General features: G+C 37.6%; 2 protein-coding genes and 1 long non-coding RNA gene across 3 annotated transcripts; 2 read left to right on the top strand and 1 right to left on the bottom strand.

The window, feature by feature from the left end:
- The first annotated feature begins 5,779 nt into the window (after window positions 1-5,779).
- On the top strand, window positions 5,780-16,145 carry LOC120330026 (uncharacterized). The gene is made up of 7 exons (XM_078118732.1): window positions 5,780-5,930; window positions 6,561-6,653; window positions 7,086-7,208; window positions 8,694-8,849; window positions 12,712-12,831; window positions 13,274-13,381; window positions 14,135-16,145. The coding sequence occupies exons 1-7, from the start codon at window positions 5,876-5,878 to the stop codon at window positions 15,031-15,033; spliced, it is 1,554 nt and encodes a 517-aa protein (XP_077974858.1). The 5' UTR covers window positions 5,780-5,875; the 3' UTR covers window positions 15,034-16,145.
- Window positions 16,146-18,376: 2,231 nt separating this feature from the next.
- LOC120344121 (uncharacterized) lies at window positions 18,377-22,043 on the bottom strand. The gene is made up of 6 exons (XR_013479632.1): window positions 21,742-22,043; window positions 21,147-21,241; window positions 20,954-21,038; window positions 20,166-20,379; window positions 19,350-19,658; window positions 18,377-19,048 (listed from the first exon to the last, which is right to left on the bottom strand). It is a non-coding gene; the product is annotated as an uncharacterized LOC120344121 (long non-coding RNA).
- A 3,686-nt stretch (window positions 22,044-25,729) lies between these two features.
- On the top strand, window positions 25,730-26,449 carry LOC144430437 (uncharacterized). The gene has a single exon (XM_078118373.1). The coding sequence runs from the start codon at window positions 25,730-25,732 to the stop codon at window positions 26,447-26,449; it is 720 nt and encodes a 239-aa protein (XP_077974499.1).
- Window positions 26,450-27,454: the final 1,005 nt, after the last annotated feature.

Below are 27,454 nucleotides of genomic sequence, written 5' to 3'. Positions count from 1 at the left end.
ATTGAATAATAAGGCCACATAAGTAATACACAAATTGTCAAAAGGCAATTGTTATATCATGTCGTGTCTAACATTGTTTTATGTCGGTTTATCATTTGTGTTGTGAATATGTTCCAAATGCCCTCCTCGGCAATTGCATTCTTTTTGCAACATTGTCAATCACTCTTCTTTGGGTATTTCTCTATTTTATTTCCGCAATTGCAGCCTTGAGTTCACCAATAGTTTGAGGATTGTTCTGATACAAATTGTCTCTCGACATATCGAAATTTGAGAGGTTTCAGTTCGATAATTAAGGTGACCACTCGATGTCATGTGAGTGCTGACTTATATCTCAGGAAAGCAAGCGTCCGATTTGATGTATGGGGAGTCACCTCGTCATGCTTGAACAACTGCTGGTCACCTCTACCAATCCCTTAAGTAATGTCCAGATTTTTCTCGGCACGAACACGTAATGTCCTGTATTCACCGTTTGGACTCTTTCATTCCCATGTCCTGATAGCAGAAGGTGCGCTTCAGCAGAAAACTAAGTGAGTGGTTGAAAATTTTGCGAAACTTCTGAGTATAATCATACGCAAACAGAAGTTCAAGCGCAAATAAAATTGAATAATTTTTTTGGAGATAGTAAAGAAATTTTTGGTTTTAGTTTTCTATATAACCCTGAATTTCTAGGAACGAAAATGCACCACTACCATTGGACCCATACTTTTAACTCATGTTCAGTATTCCATCTTTTTTGGGAACAGAATCAAATTGAAATATCCTCACATATTAACTGAATCATTTTAATGTGCTCTTTATTCGATTCTCTATAATTCGTATGGTGAGGCAAATATGGGTTCAAACTAATAAAATGCAAAGTAGCATCTAGTTCGACGTATTATCTCGACGTTGCGAGAAATGAACAGATCAATTGCATTCTTATGTCATAAACAATGTCAGAGTCAATAGCTGGATAACGGTACACAGCGGTGCAGACTTGCGTCCAAGATTAGGGGTTTTGAAAATTACCATACCGGCCCGGAAATAAACAATTTGAATATGAGCGATCGCAGCCCTGACGGTACATTATAATAGTTTAGTTATTTTTAGATTAATTTAAGGCCGGTTTTATCGATTTTTATCCCTGATATATATGTCAGCATTTTATTTTTATTTTATTCGTGCCTTGGCGGGTCACGAATAAAACACGGTGGGTCACTTTGTTACCCGTGGGTCAGTGGTTCGCCATCTCTGTGACATAGGGTATTCCTATAATAATTCGTTGCTCGAATGCGGTGAGCGCTTGTCTGTGTCATATTGTTATTTCGAGACTATATAGTGATGCTGAAAAGCGGTGGTATTGGAACTATGAAGTTTTCATGCGTTAATTGGGGCGCTCCAGAAGTATGTGTACCAATATGAAGGTATCTAAGTTTGTTTGCTTACCTTACATCAAGTTGTGTGAAGAGTTAGAATAAGGGAAATCGGAATAAAATCATGACCTAACCCTAACCTGGTACACATACTACGGGAGTAGCTCAACTGAAGGGATGTTCAGCATTGTAAACTTTGATGCTTAGCTAAAAAGGCTTTTCGCGTTTTCTTTTCATTATGAATAAAAATATATGCATGTAGCTTTTGGAAAGTAAGATTGATTAATTCAAACGTTGTTTATTCAAATCGTTAGATCTGAACTAGGCCCTTCACGAGCCGCCATTGATATCTAACGATATCTAAGAAGTATTTCTGTAATGAGTGGTATTTCTGTAATGTAAGTATTTCTAGTTCGGCATTGCTAACAGCAGAAATTCCAGAAATTCATTTTTTTATTAAAATATTTCCATAACTTTAATGTAATGGCTTATAGGCCAGTCAAAATATTAGTTACACCGGCGCGTATTGAATGGCCGTTTCATTGTGAAATACAGCGATCAAGCGTAAGAATAATTATATATATATTGTCGCTGTCGCTGCAACCTCGTCGCAAAAATATTTGTAATGTGATTTTAAGAGAGCACAAACACGGAAGTATTTGAGCATATGAAAATATCTCGTTGCTCGAATACGGTGAGTATTAGACTGAGCGTCACATTGTTATTTCCAGAATAATGAGACTGAATAGCCGTGATATTGAAACGTATTCAGATTATGCGCTAATTGGAGGGAAGCTCAAAAAACCTTTGATGCTTAGGCGAGGCTTATGGCATTTTCATTTTGAATAAGGATTTATGTATCAAAGGCTATTGGAAGTTAAAAATGTTTTGTTTTTTTGAAGCGGCCTATTCAGGCCATTCGATAAGAATTAGGCCCATCACAAGCAGCCATCGATATCTAACGAAATCTAAGGAATATTTTTTGGAGGGCCGCAATCGTTCTGGTCGGGCATTGCCTAATGCAGCGGTGCAGTTTCACAAATAAGCAAGTCAGTGCAATCGTCAGTAGATTTATGTGCTGCAAAGCCAAACAGTTCGATTGTCTGGTGAATCTCGGGTAAGGAAGTTTATTTCTCAGCAGATATTACCGTCTATGAACAGATATCAGTCGAAAAAACGCGTCCCATCCTTAACAGCAGTCAGACCGGAGACATACCACAACAGGGTCACGTGAACTGGGGTGCTCGGAGCCAGCCAAAAATAGTCAAATTGGACCCATTGAGCGATATATTTAGTCGAGGTCAGATTACGCAATGGGCGATATATCAGTCCAAACCAGATTACGCAAACCCCCTCCTACGGCAATGTAGAGAAATAAAACAATGAAAGAGAGGCAATTCGTGCCTCGCCGCATTCTGGATGGTATAGCGGGCATGGAAAAAGACTTGAGTCATAGCTAACTACCTTTCATAGCGCTACAAATTCGCCGCTGATCTCTATTTTTCAATATTGTTAGAACAAATATCTTTTAATCTTCGAACGTGAATATACGACGCTCGTGACTTAAGATTATATTTGCTTAGCGTTCTTGTTTGTCTACACAGACTCTACACTACAGTAAAGTGAAACTCTTCTCTTAAAGGCCGGATATCACCGATGTAACGCTTCGAGTGAGCAGGATACAACAAATCAACTTTTATATTTAGTAGAAATTAACTTTACTTAAAGCGGTGAGGCAGTAGCAATGCACGTGGCGTTCGTATTAAACAAATTAAATGGTAAATTGATATTTGCCGTTGTTGCTTATAATTTTGAAGTTCGGCCGTTATATTTATTTCTGTGAAGGACATTCGATTTGGAAGAAACCACAAAATTTTCGCGAGTAGTCAAGCGTTGGAATGATAGATAAAGTCTGGTAATCAGTCTGACTGTTTGAGTTGATAATCTGGACTATTTGTTACATTGGGTTGAATTGAATTCGAGTCGATACTTTTTGAGAGTAATTTCTTATGAGCTCTATAATGATAAGTCAGTTTATGACAATGGAATTTACAAATAATATGCGACAGATTCCGAGTGCCTTCCACTAATTTGTATCATTCTTATGTAATCTACAGGTGATGTTTTGTTTCATTTAATGATTATACTGCTCGTCGTCTCACTGTGTTTCTTTTTAGTGGAAACGCTCGGAAGTATTTGAGCATATGAAAATATCTCGTTGATCGAATACGGTGAGTATTAGACTAAGCGTCACATTGTTATTTCCAGAATAATGAGACTGGAATAGCCGTGATATTGAAACGTATACAGATTATGCGCTAATTGGAGGGAAGCTCAAAAAACCTTTGATGCTTAGGCGAGGCTTATGGCATTTTCATTTTGAATAAGGATTTATGCATCAAAGGCTATTGGAAGTTAAAAATGTTTTGTTCTTTTAAAGCGGCCTATTCAGGTCATTCGATATGAATTAGTCCCATCCCAAGCAGCCACTGATATCTAACGAAATCTAAGGAATATTTTTTGGAGGGCCGCAATCGTTCTGGTCGGGGCATTGCCTAATGCAGCGGTGCAGTTTCACAAATAAGCAAGTCAGTGCAATCGTCAGTAGATTTATGTGCTGCAAATCCAAACAGTTCGATTGTCTGGTGAATCGATGACTCGGGTAAAGAAGTTTATTTCTCAGCAGATATTAACGTCTATGAACAGATATCAGTCGAAAAAACGCGTTCCATCCTTAACAGCAGTCAGACCGGAGACATACCACAACAGGGTCACGTGAACTGGGGTGCTCGGAGCCAGCCAAAAATAGTCAAATTTGACCCATTGAGCGATATATTTAGTCGAAGTCAGATTACGCAATGGGCGATATATCAGTCCAAACCAGATTACGCAAACCCCCTCCTACGGCAATGTAGAGAAATAAAACAATGAAAGAGAGGCAATTCGTGCCTCGCCGCATTCTGGATGGTATAGCGGGCATGGAAAAAGACTTGAGTCATAGCTAACTACCTTTCATAGCGCTACAAATTCGCCGCTGATCTCTATTTTTCAATATTGTTAGAACAAATATCTTTTAATCTTCGAACGTGAATATACGACGCTCGTGACTCGAGGTTATATTTGCTTAGCGTTCTTGTTTGTCTACACAGACTCTACAGTAAAGTGAAACTCTTCTCTTAAAGGCGGAATATCACCGATGTAACGCTTCGAGTGAGCAGGATACCACAAATCAACTTTTATATTCAGTAGAAATTAACTTTACTTGGAGCGGTGAGGCAGTAGCAATGCACGTGGCGTTCGTATTAAACAAATTAAATGGTAAATCGATATTTGCCGTTGTTTCTTATAATTTTGAAGTTCGGCCGTTATATTTATTTCTGTGAAGGATATTCGATTTGGAAGAAACCACAAAATTTTTGCGAGTAGTCAAGCGTTGGAATGATAGATAAAGTCTGGTAATCAGTCTGTTTGAGTTGATAATCTGGACTATTTGTTACATTAAGTTGAATTGAATTCGAGTCGACAAACCTTTTGAGAGTAATTTGTTATGAGCTCTATAATGATAAGTCAGTTTATGACAATGGAATTCAGAAATAATATGCGACATACTCCGCGTGCCTTTCACTAATTTGTATCATGTACTTATGTAATCTACAGGTGATGTTTTGTTTCATTTAATGATATACAAAAATTGATACTGCTCGTCGTCTCACTATGTTTCTTTTTAGTGGAAACGCTCGTGAAAGGTATTTAGTAAATATTTAATTGTGACGTGTATTGACAGTGTGAGTGAATATGAGTCGATATTTGTAAGGTTTTCCTTAGGGAATATTTCGTTGATAGCTTGAAGAAGTAGCATGAGCGTCAAATAAACTTGTTTAAAACGAAGCTGAGTAGAAAATTTTTATCTTCTTATATCCTAGATCAGGCTAATAAGCTTTCACTGAAAGTCGAGCGTTATGTAATAGAAAGTTGTCACTGATATGCAAGAAGTCACTATCTTTTGGAAGTACCGGAATCGTCTCTGTTTGGCACTGGCGGCTTATTTTATACATTTCGGATGGGATGTGAAGCTCGGAAATTGAGCCTGCGATTCTAATATAGTTGGGTAAAACGTCCTTATCACTAGGCCATTGAGGCTGCTCGGAATATTTAAATATTCAGCGCGTCCAATCAACGACGTCGCGCGCAAACCACTCCCGTTCAAATAGTTCGCGTTCTCTTTCCTGGTTATATATTTGGCGCCAAAATGCGATACTATGACAATGTCACCGATCAAGTATTGATAGTAATGAAACAGAAAATCGGAGAATTAGGTTCTAAGGATCGGATTGTCTTACATTTAGAGAAAAATACAGATAAACTGATTTGGTTTTATTCAATATTGTTATAACTATTCGAATATATTCAGATCTTACAGATGTTTAGACTTTATTGTACTGTATAGATATTTTCTGGCTTCTGTAACATCCTTTCTTCTGGTAGAATTGTTATATCTTCTTCAAAAAGTTTCTTCCTTTAAAATGGCTCAACAGAATATTGGCCAAGCCGGTGGACGGAATGTGGCGGTAAATACAGGTGATAATAAGTAATATTATATTTTGATTTTATGTAACATTGCCATATTGTGAATAAAGTATTGGTTAACAGTCTACTAAGCCAACGTAAGTTGTGCTGAAGCATGATATTTTATTCATAACTCATATATTCAAGAGTTATTGTTTTGTGTGTTATTATTACAGCGTGACTCCCGAAAAACTCATGAAATTCTTAATTATTACTACTAAAATAATTTATTTCACACTCGAACTTATGTATGTGCATGATTGTACCCAAAAGTTTCAGTAATCCAGGGCGCTTTGTACAAAAGTTACGTTATCTATTACATCTACAAAGACGAAAATAATTCATTAATTACTTGAACTTCTGTTCGTGCATGTTTGTAACCAAAAGTTTAAGTAATCTAGGACGTTTAGAACAAAAGTTATATTTGACTCGACAACAGTGGTTTCAAACCTTTTTTTATTACCCAGTTCCGATTTAGACCGCGTCTTCATACCCCACATATTGAGGGCCCCTCCACACCCACTTAGAATGTTGCCTTTGTTGGGATATATATATATATATATACATAATTTATCAAGGTAAACATATAAAGATGGGATTTATGAAAAACCAAGGTTAGCACAAATGGTGTAATATTTTCAGGTGGCGCAAACGGTAGTCAAATAGCCTCAACCAACCAACAAGGCACGAACATTTTTATTAACTTTGGTACGCAGCAAAACACACCACTACAAGGTATGATGTGCAGTTAAATAAAATTTGGATGAGAATAATTGATATATATAATAATTTCTCTAATGGAGCACATTAGGATTGACTACGTTAGAGAAATTAAGGGTAAGTAGAGAAAACTGCAATCAGCACCGTCAGAAACAACTAACTAATCGAGAATTTTTTAAACCGGACATAAAATCATGAAAAATTCCACAACTCTTACAGCGTGTGGACCGGCTAATCCAGTGGTAGTACTTTGAAGTGAAAGAATATTATCTTCATAGTCTCAATTTTAAAGACCCCACCATGGCTACAAATCATTTTCAATGAACTATTTCTATATTTGAAAATAACAATATTTTACATTTTCTGACCTTCAATAATTTTGTGATTGAACCAGTTCACATTATATATCCCAAAATAACAATATCATTACCTATGTGATATTCTAAGGAAACGATCCACAGCATGGAGGAGCAAACAATCAGAATCACGATGGCGGAAACCCTCCAGATGACCTTCCGCTTCCGCCTTTCTCCCAACAAGCCGAGGGAGATAGAGCGCCAGAAAACCATGGTAAAATAGTTTGTTATTCCAATATATCTTCATATATATCTTTGACTCTAATTTTTTAACAATTCTTTCAAGACCAGTTTCTCGTTATTAACATATTACTGGTATAAAAATTCATATTCGAGCGATAAACTTTAAACTCAGTAGTAACTTTGTTTGCGGATAAGACATAAAGTCAAATATTCTTATTTCGTGATCTGCCAAACCTTTAAAACCTACCCCACATGCTTTTTCTCTTTGCTTTTTGTCAGCTTTAGGCATACAGATGTTCCATGACATACACAGTTATTGTGAAAAAATAGTTGACTTAAAAAAATGAAAAATTAAAGAATCACATAGTTTGTAAAACATTTAGGACTCTGCTCAGCGTTTAAATATTCATGCTCAGTAAAACAAACATTTGCTCAGTGTTATATTTTCTTAAAGGGTACACTGCATATGATAGCGCTCCAAAGGCCTAAATCGACAAGAAACTGACAGGAAACGGCAATGATAACGCTATTAGAAAATAGTGACTACATGAGGAAGTAGTTAATAATGATTAAATATGAAAACTACATGCACAAACGGCAATAACTACGACGATCGTCATAGGGGCCCAAGGCTACAATACCCAATACCACAATATTAACTCTTTGAACCCTGACGTCTCTGTGCGAAGTTGCTCTCTCACCCGGGAGGTTCGCGGCGCCGTATTGGCAGGACAATAAAATAATTCGAAATATTGAACGTTTATAACTTTTTAACAATTATGGGTAGCGAATTGACGGACGCAAATGCAGTGAGATAAAATGTTGTATTTAAAAATAAAGTTTGTCAAAATATGAGAAATTGATTTTAGTTGGAACATATATTTTTTCTACTTGTCATTGAGTTATGATCCGAAATCTCGTATTTTATTGCTATCAAAGCTACAAAATATGAAACATATTTGGCTATACAATTAGAATTAGAGATCAAAATTAGCCATCATTATAGCTCGGCGGAGACGAAACAAAATGAGGACGGCGTTCAAAATATAGTAAATTGAAAGGAACTTCTATTGCCAACACTGCCCCCAGTTAGTTGAGAAATTTAAGATACACGACCGTCCTACGACAAATTCATATTCAAATCTTTAACGAATGGACTCTCTACGCCAAATCAATATCTAATTTTTAACGAATAGTGAAAACGTTGCATTTTGTTGGAACATATTTATCAATGATTACATAGTTTCTAAGAGCAATTTAAAATAATATCTTTTATGCGAAAAACAATATTCTTTTTATAATTATTTTCTGACATTGAAGCCAATCGCCCAAATTGTTTCACATCAGTCACGTCTAAGATAGCGGTAGAACAAATTAGATATAAAGCGGAAATAGAAAAGAAATGTTTCCTGACAACAAAAACCTTTTACGTATTCAAATGAACAGGTTTAAACCAGTTAACATTTGATATTAGAGGGCAGAATGGTAATAATATAACTGCTGTTTAATTTTTAAGAAATCGACCAGCAGAATCGACGACCAAACGATCAAGATCAGAATAATGGTGGCAGACCCTTTGTGGATCCACCACACAACCGTACGTCTTCCCATGTTCCACTAGAGGGCGATAGCGAACCACAAAATTTCAGGCAGTCTGTTATACAACCCACTGGTAAGATATTTTGATATTCTGAGGTTCATATTTCACGGTCGACTCATACGGATATATTGAAATTGCGAGCATTAGTATTTCAATTAAAATGACTACATTTGCGAGTGATTAAGCCTCTTCCAACTCAATCGTCATAGACATCATAACGCGGTTAGCCAACTTTTAAGTATACATACATGTTTACTCAAAGTAATCTATTGCGCATCATAGGAAGCGGTGAAACAAAACTCGTTCGAAATTTGGTCAGTCTGGGTGGGTAGAAATAACTGAAGTTGGTGGAGCGGGTACTTTATCAATGCAATTCACGTAAGCTCGATCTCTACATTATCCCTAACTCTAATCAGCCCTAACTATGCAGAGGCAAAAAAAGAATCATTAACAATCAAGAATCATTCATTAATTAGAGTTGTCGAGGTTAAACTATTAAACACAGCAGTCACTTTTGCGACTTTTCAATAGTAATAACTAATAAGACCTAATACCTGCATACGCAGAAAGCGAAACATGCTCTCTAAACGGCAAATAATAAATAACTATACGAAAATGTTCGATAAACGAAATTTCATATCTGCAGGGCCCACACCCAGTTATTGGAAATTCGACAGTCGGTTTTTATATTTACGCTTTAACCATGCGTTGACTCAAATTCGGACGATGAAAGAAAGACAAATCCAGATAAAAAGTGGGCTCGGCTGATCCACACAAATCCATAATTGGTCACCTAATCCAGTGGTTCCTAAACTTTTTCGTACCATCGCCCCCTACAGTAGTTTATACATCTCCATCGCCCCCCCGACACTACAAAAAATGTAAAGCCAGAAACGAATATATTACAGACCAAATGAGAAGACAACGCATAGTCCATAGTGTTTTTTAATGAGATGGATGAGCTTGGTGTTTTTCAGCCAGTTTCTTATTATATCTAAAATTACCCCGTTTACTAACGGAAAGGCGGATTTTGTTGGTTTGATAGCAATAGTAGCACGGCTGAAAATCCCCTTTTCATCATATAAGAGGTCGGGAATGAAAGAATTCAGGTTTTTACCCACTCATAAACCGCCGTGTACTCTTGCCTTATAGCATTTAACTTCTTAAATTCACCCCATTTCACATTAAAATAATGAAAACAAAGTTAATTTTTCTAAACTTCCTAATAATTAATTTCGTACATCTCGTTCGTCCCTACAGACTGATGACCTGCACCAAAATACATGACATATAACGGTCTTCGGTAAAATTCATCCCCGATTCCCCATCCTACCACGGCCTCCATCCATAGAATTAATCAGCCATTTGTTTTGGATTTGTGCACTCGGATGTGGAAGAAGCCGTGACCATTTATCGGATACGGCCCAGGGGTCGGCAAATTTTATGTCGCTCGCGGGACAAAATTTAGGGTTGCTAGTCGTTTGGCGCTCGCATATATTTTTTGAAAGTTAAAAACGGAACAGCGCGCGGAAACTGCGACAATTCGTGAATTCAGTCGTCTTATTAAAAAATTATTACAAAGAGATTTAATGTGACACTGTCTTGTTGCTGTATTACGTTCAGGCTTGTCCGTGGGAAACGTCCCATGGGATGGGACAGCACACATTTGTATTTCCCATGGGACACGAAAACCGTATGATTTTCGAGGAAATGATGGTAAAACAATTTGATAAGAGTTTCGGGTACATATTTTTTAACATAGCTCTCTTGTTTGCTATAAAGAGCAAAATATATTCAGCATTAACAATATACTTCGTGAAAGGGCTGATGGAAACATGTATAATAGTTATGATTATAAAGTTAACAAAGTTTGTAAATTTTGTTGTTTTGCATGTATCTTCGTACATGTAGTCCTATTTAATAGACGCTAACCCTAAATTTAACAATTTTATTTATTCCAATGGGATGGGACAGGCATAATTGCTATGGGATGGGAATGGGACAGAAAAATCTGCCCCATGGACAAGCCTGATTTACGCTTGATAGCTTTACGACGACAAGATTGGAACATATTCTAAATGGGCATCACTAATCCTAGTTCCTTGCTTGTTCATTGTAATTTTCATTTTCGAAAGTAATTGTTCGCACAAATATGTACTTTCGAACATCGAAGTGAATATTTTTGCATGGTTTGGGAAATTTTGATAAAGATTTTCTTTAAGAAGATACATTCTTACAAAAATTAAGCGGTGATGAATCTCTCGAATAGAATATGATTTTTATTTCTTTATTGCATCGCAATATATTCGAATATTTACTGCGCTATTGAACCCTTGAACTCCGCATCAACTTTTCTGCGTGTTTCCTATTGTCTAATTATAATTAAATTGTAGACTCGTTAAACGAGTAGCTGTTCAGTAGAATTTTTTAGGATATAATAAAATTTAGTCTAAACATGTCTCACGATAAATTCTGTTACGTAAAAAATGTAATTTACTCCTTGAGCGTAGATTTTAAATAAAATCAATTCATCGTCAAAACCGCCGCTTGGATGTTTCCTCGGTCATAGACTTCCTTGTTACTTATCGATCTTGATCGGTAAGTATGTTGATAGGTATTTGTCTGTTAGACACTTTCGTATGTTACGCGATATCTCACGAAAGCGAGGTTGAATCTGCTCCAAATTTTGCATGTGTATTCATCATATCTCGGACCAGATTGATTTTGGATGGATTATGCCTTATAATTAGTTAGTTATTAATTACTGATGGGACACGCGGTGTCACTATTGAGTCATAGTGAAAGGATCGAAACCGCAGTTTCTGTTTTGGGGATCCCCTAACTTTCGATCGATAAGTCTTCGGTCTCCGACCGATATTCTCGTTTACCTCTTAACATTGGCAATCAGCAAGATGCAAAGACGAGAATATCGGTCAGAGACCGAAAACTTATCGATCGAAAGTTAGTGGAGCCCCCAAAACAGCGCTCTTACTCCATAGTGACACCTTGTGTCCCATCACTAATTAATTGATAACTCGCTAATTATACGACATAAATCATCCAAAATCAATAGGCTTCTGGTACGACATATGATGAATGCACATGCAAAATCTGGATTCAATCTCGCTTTCGTGAGATATCGCGTGCATCTAACAGATTGACAAACAGACAAACAAACATACAGACAAATACCTATCAACATACTTACCGATTAAAATCGATAAGTAATAAACGTAACAATTTCCCCTTTCGCATCCGCTCAGACACGTTTCTCACTCAGACAGATTTTCAGGCGTGGTTGTGAACATTACCTCATTTTCGCGTTTTTTAATTATATACAGTAGTTTCAGTTGTTTTATTCGGAAATTTAAATATAAATCAAACAAGTCAATGATCACTTTGTCCTTCTAGGAGTTTCAGTTTAGTTACAGTAATCAAAAATTAGTATAGAAATAGCTGTGATAGACTTGGCTAAAACTCTTTACCGGTACTTTTAAAAAACAGATTGTTAGATATGAATTAGAATGATAGTTTGGAACAAATACCCCATTTTACAAGCAACAATTCGCGAAACCACTTTTAGAATAAGCATCGAAAATTTTAAAATGGTTAAGTATAGGAAGAATTTTCCGGAGTCAAAGGTCGAGGAAAGGTCCATTCAGTGAAGCGTCCCGGGCCAGGTTATTTTACTCCGGCCGTATTTAGCCGACCACTGGGATACGCAAACTACCGTATCTTACTGCGAAGACGAGTCCAGCAATCTTTTCGGGTGTGATAATCGCCCACATGATTCAAACCTACAAATACAGGTTTTGCAACATCGCCCCCTTCGACCCCCTCTGTATCGTTTTCGCCCACCGGGGGGCGATATCGCCCACTTTGGGAATCCCTGACCTAATCTATTTAAATTGATTTTACTCTCAATTGTCCACAGGAGAAATGAAAAACGATAATGAGGGGATAATCGAGGACGTAGATCACACTGATGAATATACAGATGGTAAAGCACCTCCTGAGTTACCGACATCAGAAACAAACGGGAAGCAAAAGCAAAGTAAGTTTTGACCATACAAGCAGATTGTACATGTGCTAGACACAGACACATGATTATACGGATTACGGGAACAACGAATTTTAAAATTGAATAACACAGAATAGTCATTTCGCACACAGATTTTTCCAAAAGCAACAATTTAAAGAAAATGGAATAATTGGATTTATTTATCATACTCATCTGGAATTGATTTCCATTCCCAGGTACCTGATGAACGTGCTGCAAACTTATGCTAAAATCCTAACATTTTTATATACAGTATAGACAAATCCCAATTCTCAAGTCAGTTTTGCCCATGTTTTCAAACCATCTAATATGTCGAAATGAGTTCCATAGTAATATTTACGGATATAGACTTTGTAGTATAATTGTATTTCAGTATTTTTGATCACAATATAAATAATAGTTTGTTCAACAAACATATAATTTTTTCATGTTTTAGAATTGGAAAAAGAGAAGCCACCAAAGCGAGCATCAAATGCGTCTGATGATGGAGGGTCTCAGAAGAAATTAAAGACCAATGAAGAATATATAGAGTTTAAACTAAATGGTAGGTTTTTTGCCTTTTTACTCTATGTTATGAGAATTGAAATAGTTTTTCGACTTAAGAGTAACTTTCTGTATATTGTATTGAGTAGCATTAATGAGAAGTCATAATATATTAAACCAGGGATTCTTTCCTTTTTCTCGTTAAGTACCCCCGAGTCACAAAATAATCAACTCGAACCCCCAGTAATCAGACGCCAAACAGAGTTGTAATACTGTATGTTGACTAACGAAGATTTTCTGCTACCATTCCCTCTGTAATTAAATTATGTCTTCGTGTTGATGTTACTGTCCTTGTCTCCCGCCTCTAACTAAAAAATTCCTGAAATTTTCTTTTTAAGTTTCAATTGGTATAACAATTTCTGCAATGCTTGCAGCACAATGCCTTCTGATAATTCACAGTTTGGCTGCAAAGCCGTGGATTTCATATTGTTGCGTCACAACAACGCAAGATCAGTGAAAATCTACACTGAGTTTTAATCGGCAAGCATGTTTACGGTAATAAAGGATATTACAAAATAGCAGCACGTGAAAACTCAACTGCCATCCAAGTACCCCTGGAAATCTTCCCTTAAAACCCTGAGGGTTCGCGAATCCCAGGCTGAGAACCTCTGTATTAAACAGTGTTAACGTTTTGTTATAATGTGGTTTTCAGACCAATGACTTTTGAAATTCGTCTCACTGCACTCATGTTATAACAAAATTAGCACGAGAGTCAAAATTAATCTGAGCAAACTTTTGATTATGTTATTTACAGAATATGTAAAAAGTCTAATGAGACGACGCAAATACGAAAAAGCACTTGAACATCTAGAAGATCTGAAAAATCATTACGGAGGTAACAAACATGTTGCAACCCTACTTGACATTGCGGAGTGCTTAGCTTGGTCCTCGAAAGATAAGGCAGCGGTGCAGGATGCAATAAGTAACGCAACAGAAACTATTGAAACATTGTTGAACCCCCGGATGGAAGATATAAAGAATATGGCAGAAAATATAAAGAATATGGCAGCAACAGAAAAAAAGGCCAAAGAAAAGACTATGAATATACGAGTTGCTATCTATTATCGTATATGCGCTATTTTTTGCAAGGAAGAGGATAAGAACAAAGTTTTGCCTGAACTCATTACGGCTATACTCAATCTTTCCATTCCCAAAGCAATGAAGGGTGACGACAATGAAGCAAATCCAAAAGATGAAGATGGGGACAAAAATACAAAACCAAATGATATGACAAAAGATTTTATCATTCCAACACTGGATGCAATTTTGGCTGGTTGGACAGAAGCCAGTGGCGCAAATACTTCCGAAACTTCGGGAATTGCCAAAGCTCAGCGCGATATAGCGTTATTTGAGTTTAAACGTGGTTATATTGAAGCTGCATTAAAAAGAGTGGTCGGTGCTATTGGCAATCTCAAGACCATATATTCCAAGCCAGCGAAGCATATTGTGTATTCAGAGTTGATTTATACCCAAGGGAGATTTATCGTCTTAGCGTCAGAAAAAAAAAAAGAAAAGAAAAAAGCCCTGAGTCTTTTCAATAGGGCCGAAGGTTATGTTACAAAACACGCAAAATGCAAGAATATTGAAGAAAAATATAAACTTCTGAGAGAAATTAGAAAAGAAAAAATAAAATTAGAAAACAAGAAAAAATGAATAAAACATAGAAGTAAATTTTGCAATCCCTAGTTGGCCCAATCACTATAATCCTGCTTAAATCCCGATGTACTGACAGAATGAGAGTTTGTATCTCAATTTCGTATTGTACTATATACTATTAATGGTACCCGAAACCGTTTTTAATATTAACATTCATACCGAATTCAATATTAACCTCTTCCTTCACAGCACTCGAACTTTATATACAACCAATGCTGAACGTGTTTTGCTTTTAATGTTATTTTTAGTCGGTTTGAATGCTGTCTGCTTAATTTAGCCCCTGCTTGCAAAAAAATCTGCTTTCCTGAAAAATATTCAGAAAGCAAGAATCTGTATTTCGCACAGAATACTCTTCTGATTCACTATTTTTTTAAAATAATAGAAAGAAATGAATACTAGACGCGAGAAGGTTGAAAAGTTCGCAAACTCATGCATTAGTTTTAATGTAGAAACTCTGTGAATGGTAACAACTTTCTAGGTTCGCATCCTACTGTTTGAAGCTCTTGAGTTTTTTTGCGCCAAGTAATTTTTCTATATTGAAACAGGATTTTGCTTGCTTGCTACATCTGACTTGCACGTCATATTGTTCTGAACTGTTTTTTTTTGATTTATTTTAATTTGTTTAATTGCTGTATTAAATGTCAAGTGGCTTGTGACTAACCATGCAGAAACTGTAGACAATATCAGGACGTGTACAGGAGATTTACACCTGAGATGTTAGTTAACGGCCAAAATAAATCGTAACTTGAAGTTACCCTCAGTTAACCGATTAACCATTCCCAGCACTATTAATTGGATGACTTTGGATGATGATTAATTGGATGGAGTGCTTTCGTCGTTCCTATGACCCCTTTTATGACCTCTATTTAGTATTTGCCATACTTTTGCAGAGGGCACGTCATGTTTATGCAATGCTTTCGTCGCCCTTTCGCCGTCCTATTTCCATCCGCAAACCGCCCTTCCTACTTAATTCCACTTACCTCATTGAGCTTCCCAGATATGATCCAATTCCGCTTCGCATCCTTTTTAAACTTATGCATGTTTTAACTCCATGTGTCAAACATCTTCTTCTTTTTGAAATCAGCTATGCCCCATCTCATTATACTACATAACAACCACAGATAATTTAACATGCTTTTATTCTGTTAGTAATCTATGATACTCAAACAAAGATACTGTGAAAGGAAATATGGCTCAAATTACTGATCTCAATGAATATTGGAATACGGAGACCACATAGCCTACTAAAGTATGTGACATAGCCTATAGGAGATAGATTACAATTTACTCTATGCTTCCGGGCACGAGAAAAAAATATTACAAACGATCTATCTTTTATGCGGGTCCTACTACAATCTACCACTAATCCACAAGATGCTCGATTTTCTTAAATAAAATAAGTTGAAAGAACAGGGCTCTGGGCCTCTGGCCAGCAGGCAGAGGCGATATAATAATAATAATAATGGCGACCGAAAACCAGCCATATGACATATATCGATGTCACAAAGTAAAAACGAGAATATCGGTCAGAGACCGAAGACTTATCGATCGAAAGTTAAGGGTTCCTCCAAAACAGAAACTGCGGTCTCGATCCGAAAAATTCTGCAAACCCGAACTGGATTGTTTTGAATAATTTTCAGCCAATAAAAAATGTAGGAAACAATAGCCAACTCCCCATGTCGTCGTCGAAATACTAATCGAAGAAATACTTTTATGAAAAATTCTACAAATCCGAATTGGATTGTTTCGATTAGTTTCCAGTCAATAGGCTATTCACTAATCCTATATTTTTTGTCAAATACAACGGCGCTAACCCAGGTTGCGACGGCTATTTAAACACAGCCTAGCGATATTTTGGTTATTCGCTATTCGCTATTATTCGCTATTTGATTAAGGTTTTAAATCTAACCTAAACTAGCAGAATAGTCTAACTTGATTCTTCGCTGCCTATTTTAACATCAATTCCAGCGTATATCTCAAACATCCACAACAACATGGCTTCGATCAATAATACCACCAAACCAAAGCCTAAGCAACGCCTGAGTAGAAGTCTTCCCGATCCAGGCCTTTCACCAATTGGATCTGTATTGCAACAACAGAAGGGACACTCTAACTTCCAGATAAACCTACAGGAGGCAATACAAACAAACATCATGAACCAGTTACCATCCCTAATTGCCAAATGCTTAACAGAAAACTTCAGCTCTGCAAACTTTTCATCAGAATACCTACCAATGAGTCCAGGTCTAAAAGAATGCATGGAGGAACAGATGATATCTCTGAAAGAAATTAAACAAGACCTTGCTTCTATCAGAGAATCACAAAGCTTCCAATCTGAGAAATATGACGAAGTTATTGCAAAGCAAAAAGTTACAGATGAGAAACTTACTCTTTATAGCAGAAAAATACGAGATCTCGAAGAGTTAGTTTACGATCTTGAAGATGAGTTATTTTATGTCACAGAAAAAATAGAAGAACATGAATGTCGATCTAGGATGGATAACTTAGAATTTCATGGCATTCCATCAACCGAAAATGAAGATACTGATGAACTAGTAACACAAATCGGAAAAATTATCCATGTAGACATAAAGCCTTCAGACATCTCCGTAACACACCGCTGTCCAACAAGGAATACCAACATCCATAAACCAATTGTAGCGAAATTCACAAACCGCAAAATTCGAGCCAAGATACTCAAAAATCGAAACTTGATTAAAACCTCTAGCAATACAACATCTATAAGAGACTTGTCAAAGGTGTTCGTGGTTGAAAACCTAACCGAAAGAAATAAAAACTTATTTTACCAAGCGAAGGTCCTCAAGAAGCGATGTGGTTACGCCTTCCTGTGGACATCAAATGGCAAGATATTGATTAAAAAGAACAAAGACACGAACACTCTGTCCATAACTGATGAAGACGATCTGGATAAAATAAGATAAGTCCAATGATTTTTCCACTGCTATACTTAAGTAAATTATTAATTCCCCTTATGACCTATTTAAGAACCTTCAGTATCTTTTGGAAAATTTCAAGCTATGACATTCCCCCCATCGCACTAGCCTATTTGGTCACAATCTATTACATGTTCTTTAAAATTGTATCCTTTATCATCACATATCTATGACCTAAACAGTGATCCCAACCCAAACTGGGAATCTATCAACTTTCACCCTGAAATTTCTTCTACCCCAAGTCAATATCTTGAAATATCTGATATCAACAGGGTAACGTCAAGTTTTCTACCTTCAGAGTTCATCATTTTGCACCTTAATATTAGATCATTACCTAAATATTCTGATAATTTAGTTGAATTGATTTCCAATTTTTGTACTCCACCTCAAATCATCGCCTTAAGCGAGACCAGGATCATAAGTGACAGTGTTGCGAATGTTAATATCCCTGGGTACACCTTCATACATGCTCCATCCCCAACTCGAGCAGGCGGTGTTGGTTTTTATATTGATAGCAATTTAAATTATCATGCATGATCTGAACTCGGCTTAGGATTTCCTAACTGCGAAGACATTTGGATTGAATTAAAGAACTTCCAACCAACCTCAAAAATTCAAAATCTTGTTGTTGGTGTAATATATAGGCATCCCAAAAATAATATTCCAGCGTTCACCACAGCAATGTCCTGTCTATTCGAGAAGCTGACAATGGCTAAAAAGCAATTTATAATATTAGGTGATTTCAATATAAATCTTCTTGATTCTCATAACAATCTCACTACCAAGTATTTAGACATGCTCATGACTAATTTTATATGCCCGCTCATTACCAAACCAACCAGAGTTACCTCGACCTCTCACACCCTTATAGACCATATTTACACCAATACCGTAAATTTCTGCAATTCATCATTTATTTTGCTCAGTGATCTCACTGACCACTTTCCCGTAATGTGCACAATATCAGCAACTACTGGCAATATAAAGACAAACACTCGCATGAAACGTGACATGACTAAATTTTGTGTTGACCTGTTCAGATTGGAGGTTGAGTCGATCTGTAACAATTATACTAGTATTAGCATACATGAGGAAAACTTCAATAGCTCATTCGATCTTTTTCTTAGTCACTTCAAATGGTTGATTAATAAACATGCTCCATTAAGACCATTTTCGCGTAGAGAAAATAAACTTTACTCTAACCCGTGGATTACTAAAGGAATTCGTAAGTCCATCAAACATAAAAACAATATGTTCAGAAAAAAATTCTTAAAGGGAAACTCATCCCAGCGTCTCCACTTCAAAAAATACAAGAACACATTGACGCACTTGCAGAGAAAATCAAAACAAATGTATTACCATAATATCCTTGAAAACAACAGAGAGGATGTGAAGCACACTTGGAAAACTATCAATGACATTATTAGAGTTAGGTCCAAAAATGAATCCATCGTCTCTGAATTGGAGCTTGAAAATGGTGCCACAGTTTCCGACCCCGCCAGAATATCCGCCGAATTCAACAAATTCTTTTCATCTGTAGGAAAGAAACTCGCTGACAATATTCCACATAGCAAGAAAACTTTCAAAGCTTTCTTGAGTGCTCCCTCACAGCACTCTTTTTTTCTGGAGCAAACGACACCTTCCGAGGTTCACCAAATAATATTGAACCTGAAAAAGGGCAAAGCAGTTGGACATGATGGTATTTCCCCGTTTTTCTTGAAAATAGTCGCATTTATTATTTCTCCAGAATTGAGTCACTTTTTTAATTTATCATTCAATTATGGTATTTTCCCCACCTCATTAAAGATTGCCAGGGTTATACCAATCTTCAAAAGCGGCAACAAAAATAATCCCTCTAATTATCGGCCAATTTCTATTCTATCTTCAATTGGTCTTATTCTGGAAAAGTTAATATACAAGAGAATACTAATTTTTTGTACCAAATTCAACTTGATCAATAAATGCCAATTCGGATTCCGACCCGACCACTCTACTAGCCATGCCATCCTAGACTTAACATCATATATTTATGACAAAATAGATAAATGTGAGTTTGTCTGCTGTGCTTTCCTTGATCTAAAGAAAGCCTTTGACACGGTGGACCATAAAATTCTTATTCAAAAGTTGCAACACTATGGTTTCCGAGGTAATGTAAGCAAACTACTAGCTAATTACCTGAGTGGTCGTTTTCAATTTGTTGAATTAGGTTCTCATAAGTCCCCAATGTTGCCCATTCAGTGCGGAATTGTCCAGGGTTCAATTATCGGGCCTTTGGCTTTTTTACTCTCTGTAAATGACTTGTCGAACTGCTCTAATCTTCTAACCAAGCTCTTCGCCGATGATGCCTGCCTGCTTGCTAGTGGAAAAGACTTGACCACACTCCAACACACTGTAAACTCAGAAATAAAAAAAATATATGAGTGGATGTTATGCAACAAACTTACTGTAAATGTCGAAAAATCTAAAGTCATGGTTTTCAGCCGAAAAACGCTAACACATGCCAACATTCTAATCAAAATCAGGGGGGTTGCCTTGGAAGTCGTCCAACCCTATAAATATCTCGGGCTCCATATAGATAATAATTTAAAATGGAACACCCATACTATCGAATTACATAAGAAATTGTCGAGATCGGTTGGGATATTGGGAAAACTCAGACATTATGTCCAGGATGCCACCCTGCGAACTGTCTACTTTGCTCTCTTTCAATCCCACATACAATATGCCATAACCGCTTGGGGCTCAGCAGCGCAAACTAACATTCATAAATTGGAGATCTTACAGAATAAAGCTGTTAGAACCCTCTCTAGAGCATCTATTCGTACAAACCTAAACACCCTATACCATCAAACAAGGGTGTTAAAACTATCTGACATTCACACTCTAGAGATCTCCAAAGTTATGCACCAATTTCAAAACAACCACTTGCCCACAGCTTTCGACAATTATTTTGTTTCGCTAACCTCTGTGCATGAACACAACACTCGCTCTTCAACCAAGTCCAATTTTTTTGTACCTCGCTTTTCACTGAGCAAATCTCAAAATTCCCTGAAATACAAAGGTGTCATAATATGGAATAGTATTCCACAAAGTTTACAGGAAAGCACATATGTCTCTTTTAAAATAAAATATAGGAAGGTCATGCTTTCATCTTACCTGTCTCGGGTCACCACATCTGTTTGATGTGCTGACACCCTCCACCCCTTGTCATTGTCAGCTCAACACTTGACTTCACCCACAGTCCACAGTAACTGAAATAGATAGAGACTCTGTAAATCTTGAACTTGTTATTTCCCCCACCGTGTCAGTGCATAGCCATGTGCCACTCATACAATAACCAAACTATTCATCTTGCCAACATCAGGCTCAGACGGGTTATCTTGGATCCAAACCATACCGGTAGTCTATACCGGTGGGTCACTTCACCCATGATCCATAATTTTGGTCTCAGATTGTGTACAAATACTTAGCTATCCTTTATGTCTTTGTCAAGTGCCAGTATACTCACCAATTTTAAAATTTTAATGATATTGCAACTTACTAAATTAATGTCTTTTCCATATGCTGTTTGCTTGGGTACCGATACCGTAAAGTGTTTACTGCATTCATGTTTTCAATGATGGACTAAAATTTTCTAATATACTAGTTTCTTTATGTACATATTTTGTCTTACTAGCAATACTATTTACTTCCACATTTATTTATTTTGTCGATTATTTTCAATCGCCAATCAAATTTTATTATTTTTTACCTGTTAACGTCAGGTTGGGTCCTTAGGCTCTTCCCTCTTCACACGACGTCTCCGGCACCAAAGCACCTTACCACTATACTTCCACTTGTTTACACACTCTCGTATCCCTAACTGCGACAAACAAAACTATTTTATAATAATATAAATATGCCAAGTTATCGGCTTCCCCTCGCGGGATAAATATGAATTCAATCTCAACTCAGGCAGTGTCTGTATTCCGCAGTATAAGATTTCGCTGACGTTGCCATGGTTACTCACAAGACGGTGCTCGGAGTCGTTATCCGTTTCTCCTTGGATCGGGTGTCTTTTGGGTATGCACGTCGCCTCGACTTACATTAACGTAAACCTGTTCTAATATTTATTGTTTGTTTGATTTATATATTACTGTTATTTATCTATTACTGTTAGACTTGTCATGGGTGTCGCTGCTCGATCACCAGTCTTGGTGTCTCGCGCCTCCCTTCACCCTAAGGTACTATATTTCCTATTTCTTGTATTGTGTATTCACATTGTGTGCTTTAGAATGGTGAAAAAATAAATTACTGATGACTGATTACTGATTTTGGTGAGGAATTCTGCAACCCCGAGCCTGATAGAGGGATATGGACATTGTTTAAACTTTAAAAAGTAATTATAAGTAACGAGATACGATCTCGCGGCGTGTCCTTTGCTCTGACTCAATAGCGTGGAAAATTTCTCGAAGAAAACTTGCGCATCGCGACGACGTCAAAGTTACAAGAGAGATATGGACAATGCTTAAAGATCAATCACGAGATACGATCTAGCGGTGTGTATCCTCTGATTCATCAGCGTGAAAACTTGCGCATCGCACACACACACATTCAGCGCGTCTCCAAAACTCTCGCTTCGTAAAAAATCGTTCTCTCGATTTGAAAAAATACAGATCTCTTCATCACTAATTAGTTAATAACTCGCTTATTATACGACATAATTCATCCAAAATCAATAGGCTTCTAATCCGAAATATGATGAATGCATATTCCAAATTTAAAGCAGATTCAACCTCGCTTTCGTGAGATATCGCGTGTATCTAACAGACAGACAAACAAACGAGTATATAGGTCAGAGACCGAAGACTTATCGATCGAAAGTTAGGGGATCCCGCAAAATAGCGCTCTTACTTCATAGTGACACCTTGTGTTCCATCACTAATTAATTAATAACAGCTCGATATAATGCTATACTATATACTCCATTTATTGCTATACAGACTACAGAAACAACGTCTTTAAAATTAAAAAATATATGATGCAAACTTAAGCTGAAACCCCAACATTTTATATACAATATATGTATATATTTAGCCTGTGTTTTGAAATCATTTAAAATGTCTTCTATATAATCCATGAAAAATGTAACAACAAATCCTATTAAACTAGGCCGCATCAGCCAAGGTTGATGAAGAAGAGCAACAGAATGAAATAACAGCAGAACAATCAATTTATTCAATGCGATGGCTGAATTTGTTTATTTTCTACGAGCTGGTCGATACGTGGCATACTGTTGTCCAGCGCAAATTATTCTTTTAATGGACCACGTCTGCATTGATATACAGTATATCTGCAGGAGTGATTACCACTCCAGCACTGAGTACGGTACCGTATCTCGTTTAATTTAAATTTAGCGCCACAGATATTCGGTCCTTCTATTTAATGCTACACGATTTTATTACCTGTTTTCTTTGCTTTTAATATCCACCGCGTCTAATTGAATGTCAGTGTTACGCCTTCAGAATCTGACGTTTATTGCCGACTGGTAGACAATGCGCATCACGATAGTATTGTTGTGACACAGTCCATTAATGCCATCTTCATGGTTACCAAGCTAGTGGTGTTCGGAGTCGTGTTTTGTTGATTATAGCAGATCGCCTCGAGATATTGTACTTGATTCGACTTTTTCTTCTTTATAATATAGTGTCAGAGTTATTTTATAGGTGCTGCTGCTCGACAACCACCACTGATTTCCCGCGTGCTTTTCACCCTGTAATATGGCCCATTTATAATTCATTGCTATTTGCTATGTTTGTGCCTATTTAAACTATGGTTATATATAAATTATTTATTACTGAGTGTTCGCAATCAGGCTATCTCTAGCCGCATACACGTATCAGCATTTTAGACCTCTGTCTACCCGGTTAATCAGGGAATACCCTACGAGTTATCCGGTAGGATGGGATTTTCAAACCTGTACATTTTATTCTTAAAACTTAACTTCCGAGCTTCCAAATTAAATTAGATGGAGAATCTTGGGTGTCGCTGCTAGATAACCAAATTTAGTTCCCCGCGGCTTCCCTTCCCCAGTAAAAATGTGTGTTAAATTTTGTTTATTTTGAGTCTTTATTTCCTTTTTTTGTAGAAAGAGTAAGAAATCTCATGAGACAACGCAAATACGAAAAAGCATTTGAAGATTTAAATAATCTGAAAAGTCATTATGGAACTGATATGTCCCAAAAGATTCACTATCACCCTAAAATACAGTGTGACTCAGTGTACTGTAAAGTGCTTTATTGTGCTAATATTGTGTACAGTGTTTTAATATTATTTTATATGTACAGTAACACATAATTTCATTTCAATCTTCTTTTCCAACATGTATCCTCTCAGTAACACAACATTATGGCACTTGTGCCATGCCTTGACCTTTGCACCCCTCCGCCTGTACATGGCAATGAGCTTCCTGTCTGCCGGTACTCTGGTACTAGACTAGCCTTGTGCACTGAACAATCTGCTTTAACTATTAACCTGTAATTTACAGATAAAACAGTAGTTTACTGCAGTTAGGATTATATTCTTTGTTACTGATAATAAAAGCTCAGTTCTACACCCGTTGGTCTGTTCTTAGTCAAGCCAGGTTATCTGTCAGGAAGCAATCAAACAAGCACAGCCCTGAACATATTAATGGCGACGAGGTGAAACGGAAGAACAGACACTATAGTAACCCATCTCAGACATCACAACAGATAATCCTGACTGTAGTTTTGAATTGGAACAATGGCTACTGAACAATTTGAATCACCATCCAGGTCAATCGGAAAGTTTGACCCAGAGATGCACCTCATGAATGTGCATGACGCATTCTGTGACTTTGTCAACCAGTTTCATTACGAATATGAGGCTATTGCGAGGGATCCCCCTCAAGGCACGGAGGACACAAATGCATGGGTCCAGATCAACAAAAGAAAAATATTTCTTGGCCGATTCGCATCTCGCAACTTTCAAAAAGACTTTGAAGACACTGTCGCAGAGACTGATCGTTCACTTCTCACATTCACAAACCTCATTGCAAGAATGAAGGCCAGATATGAGCCCACTCGCAACTATACCTTGGCCAATCATAAGTTTCATCGCTTAAATCAAGATCAGGACGAGAGCTTCAATAACTTTGTCCATCGTTTGCAGCATGAAGCTCGATCGTGCAAATTCAGCTGCAGCAATGAAGGCTGCGACATTCCAGATATCATGGTACGCGACCAAATTATAGTTGGAACGAGACATGATGACATTAGAAGGAATGCTCTAAAAAATCAGTGGGGGCTTAAGGACCTGATAGATAATGGGCGCAAGATAGAGGCTGCATCCCACACAGCACAACGCCTCATGGAAAACTCGACAACTGAGGAAGACTTCACAAGCATATCCAGGATGAGACCAGGAAAATACACTCGTAAAACAAAAAAATCCAAAGCTGATTCACGGCCAAAATATCCTCTTCCCAGTGCACCACATGTTCTTCGAAAACATGTCAGGGTGGAAAAACATGTCAGGCACGCCATTCAAACTGCTTCGCTTGTGGTAGAAAAGGCCACTTCAGAGGGTCAAAAATATGTAGAGGGAAACCAGCAGCAAGAGCACACAGGGTGAAGCCAATAACTAGATCCTCAGAGCCACATTCGGAAACTGACAGCTCCTCCGAGAATGATACAGAGGAAGAAAGCAGTCCACCCAGCTCCAAAGAAGGAGTGCGCAGAATGAGACGCATACATAGAGTCCAATATAAGAAGGGAGTATCAAAGAACAGCCGTTCGAAGAAGCCTGCCTTCACCCTAGCCAATCCGCACGAAACAGGATCTACTATTCGCAACATAACAAAACCTCGATACAGAGTGGAGATAATTGTAGCCGAGAGACGCATCAAAGGTTTTGCGAACACGGGAGCAGACATCAATGTGATGTCGAAGTCTTCTGCATCCAAACTGAAACTGCCTCTGTGCAAAACAAAGATAAAGCTCAGACCGTATGGCTCCAAGCCAATCAGATGTGCTGGATATTATGAAGGTAGTATCATGTTCAAAAACGCAGCGACCACAGCTCGATTTTACATAGTCCCAGGTGATTCAGAAACACTACTCAGTGGCCAGCTTTGTGAAGAACTTGGAATCATCAAATTCAACAACTGCACAAAGGAATGTTCAGGCAAATTACGAGCTGTAAGAAAGCTCCATTCATCTGATTCTGACATTTTTGCAAAATACCCAGAGGTCTTCATGGGTGTGGGAACACTGATCGATCATGAAGTGCATTTCTATATGAACAATAAAATACCTCCTGTTGCTCAGGCAGCGCGTCCAATTCCATTTCATCTCCGGGAGAGATTCCAACAGGCTATTGTACAAATGGAAGAACAAAGAATCATCGAAGGGTCTCAAACCCGGTGCTCACACCCAAAGACAATGGTAATATCAGAGTAACCATAGATCTTAGAGCTGTAAACAAAGCAATCAAAGCGACAAACATCCCAATTCCGCGGGTGGAAGACATCAAAGCCAAGCTGTCTGGGTGTGCAGTTTTCAGCAAACTAGACTTCAAATCAGCCTTCCACCAACTTCTCTAAGATGAGAGTTCACGCATTGCAACAGTATTCCATGCTGGACAGCGTCTGATGCGATACAGAAAACTAACAATGGGAGTTAAACCGGCATCAGGCGAATTAACTAAAGCGCTGATCCCAGTCTTCGCTAACATCAAGGGTGTACATATCATTCATGACGATGTTATAGTGGCAGGCAAAGATAAAAAGAGCACGACAAATCCTTGCACGAAGCGCTCAATAAAATACATCAAGTTGGCATGACACTCAACCCAGACAAATGCATTTTTCGCAAACCAAAAATCCCGTTCTGGGGCATGATCGTTACAAAAAATGGGGTTCGGCCAGACCCAGTCAAAGTGGAGTCACTTAAAAAAGCAACAAAATCCCAGTCAAAAGATGAAGTCATGTCCTTCTTGTGCTTTGTACAATCATTTGGTGACTTCATTCCACACTTGTCAAGCAAGACCACACATCTGCGCAGCCTAACAAAGAAACACAAAGAATTTAGGTGGTCATCACAATGCAACAAAGAATTCAAAGCTCTAAAACAATCTTTGCAAGCAGACACAGAGCTAAGATATTTTGACATAAATTCCTTAACCTTCGTGTTCGTGGATGCCCATACATATGGCATCTCAGCTATCCTCGCCCAAGGAAAAAGCATCCAGGAATCCAAAGCAGTAGCGTTTGCAAGCCGTGCAACTAAGCCGGAAGAACAACGCTACCCTCAACTCGATCTCGAAGCACTAGCTGTTGATTTTGCTTTGCGACGATTCCGCAACTATATCGCTGGAGGCCCACCAGTGAAAATCATCACAGACCATAAGCCACTGGTCAGCATTTTTAGCAATTCGCGCAAAGGCTCAATCAGAACCGACAGAAT

Source organism: Styela clava, chromosome 12, assembly GCF_964204865.1.
Source record: "Styela clava chromosome 12, kaStyClav1.hap1.2, whole genome shotgun sequence".
Taxonomy (NCBI): Eukaryota; Metazoa; Chordata; class Ascidiacea; order Stolidobranchia; family Styelidae; genus Styela; species Styela clava.
Note: the sequence above shows the minus strand (reverse complement) of the source record. Positions and strands in the feature narration are given on the sequence as shown.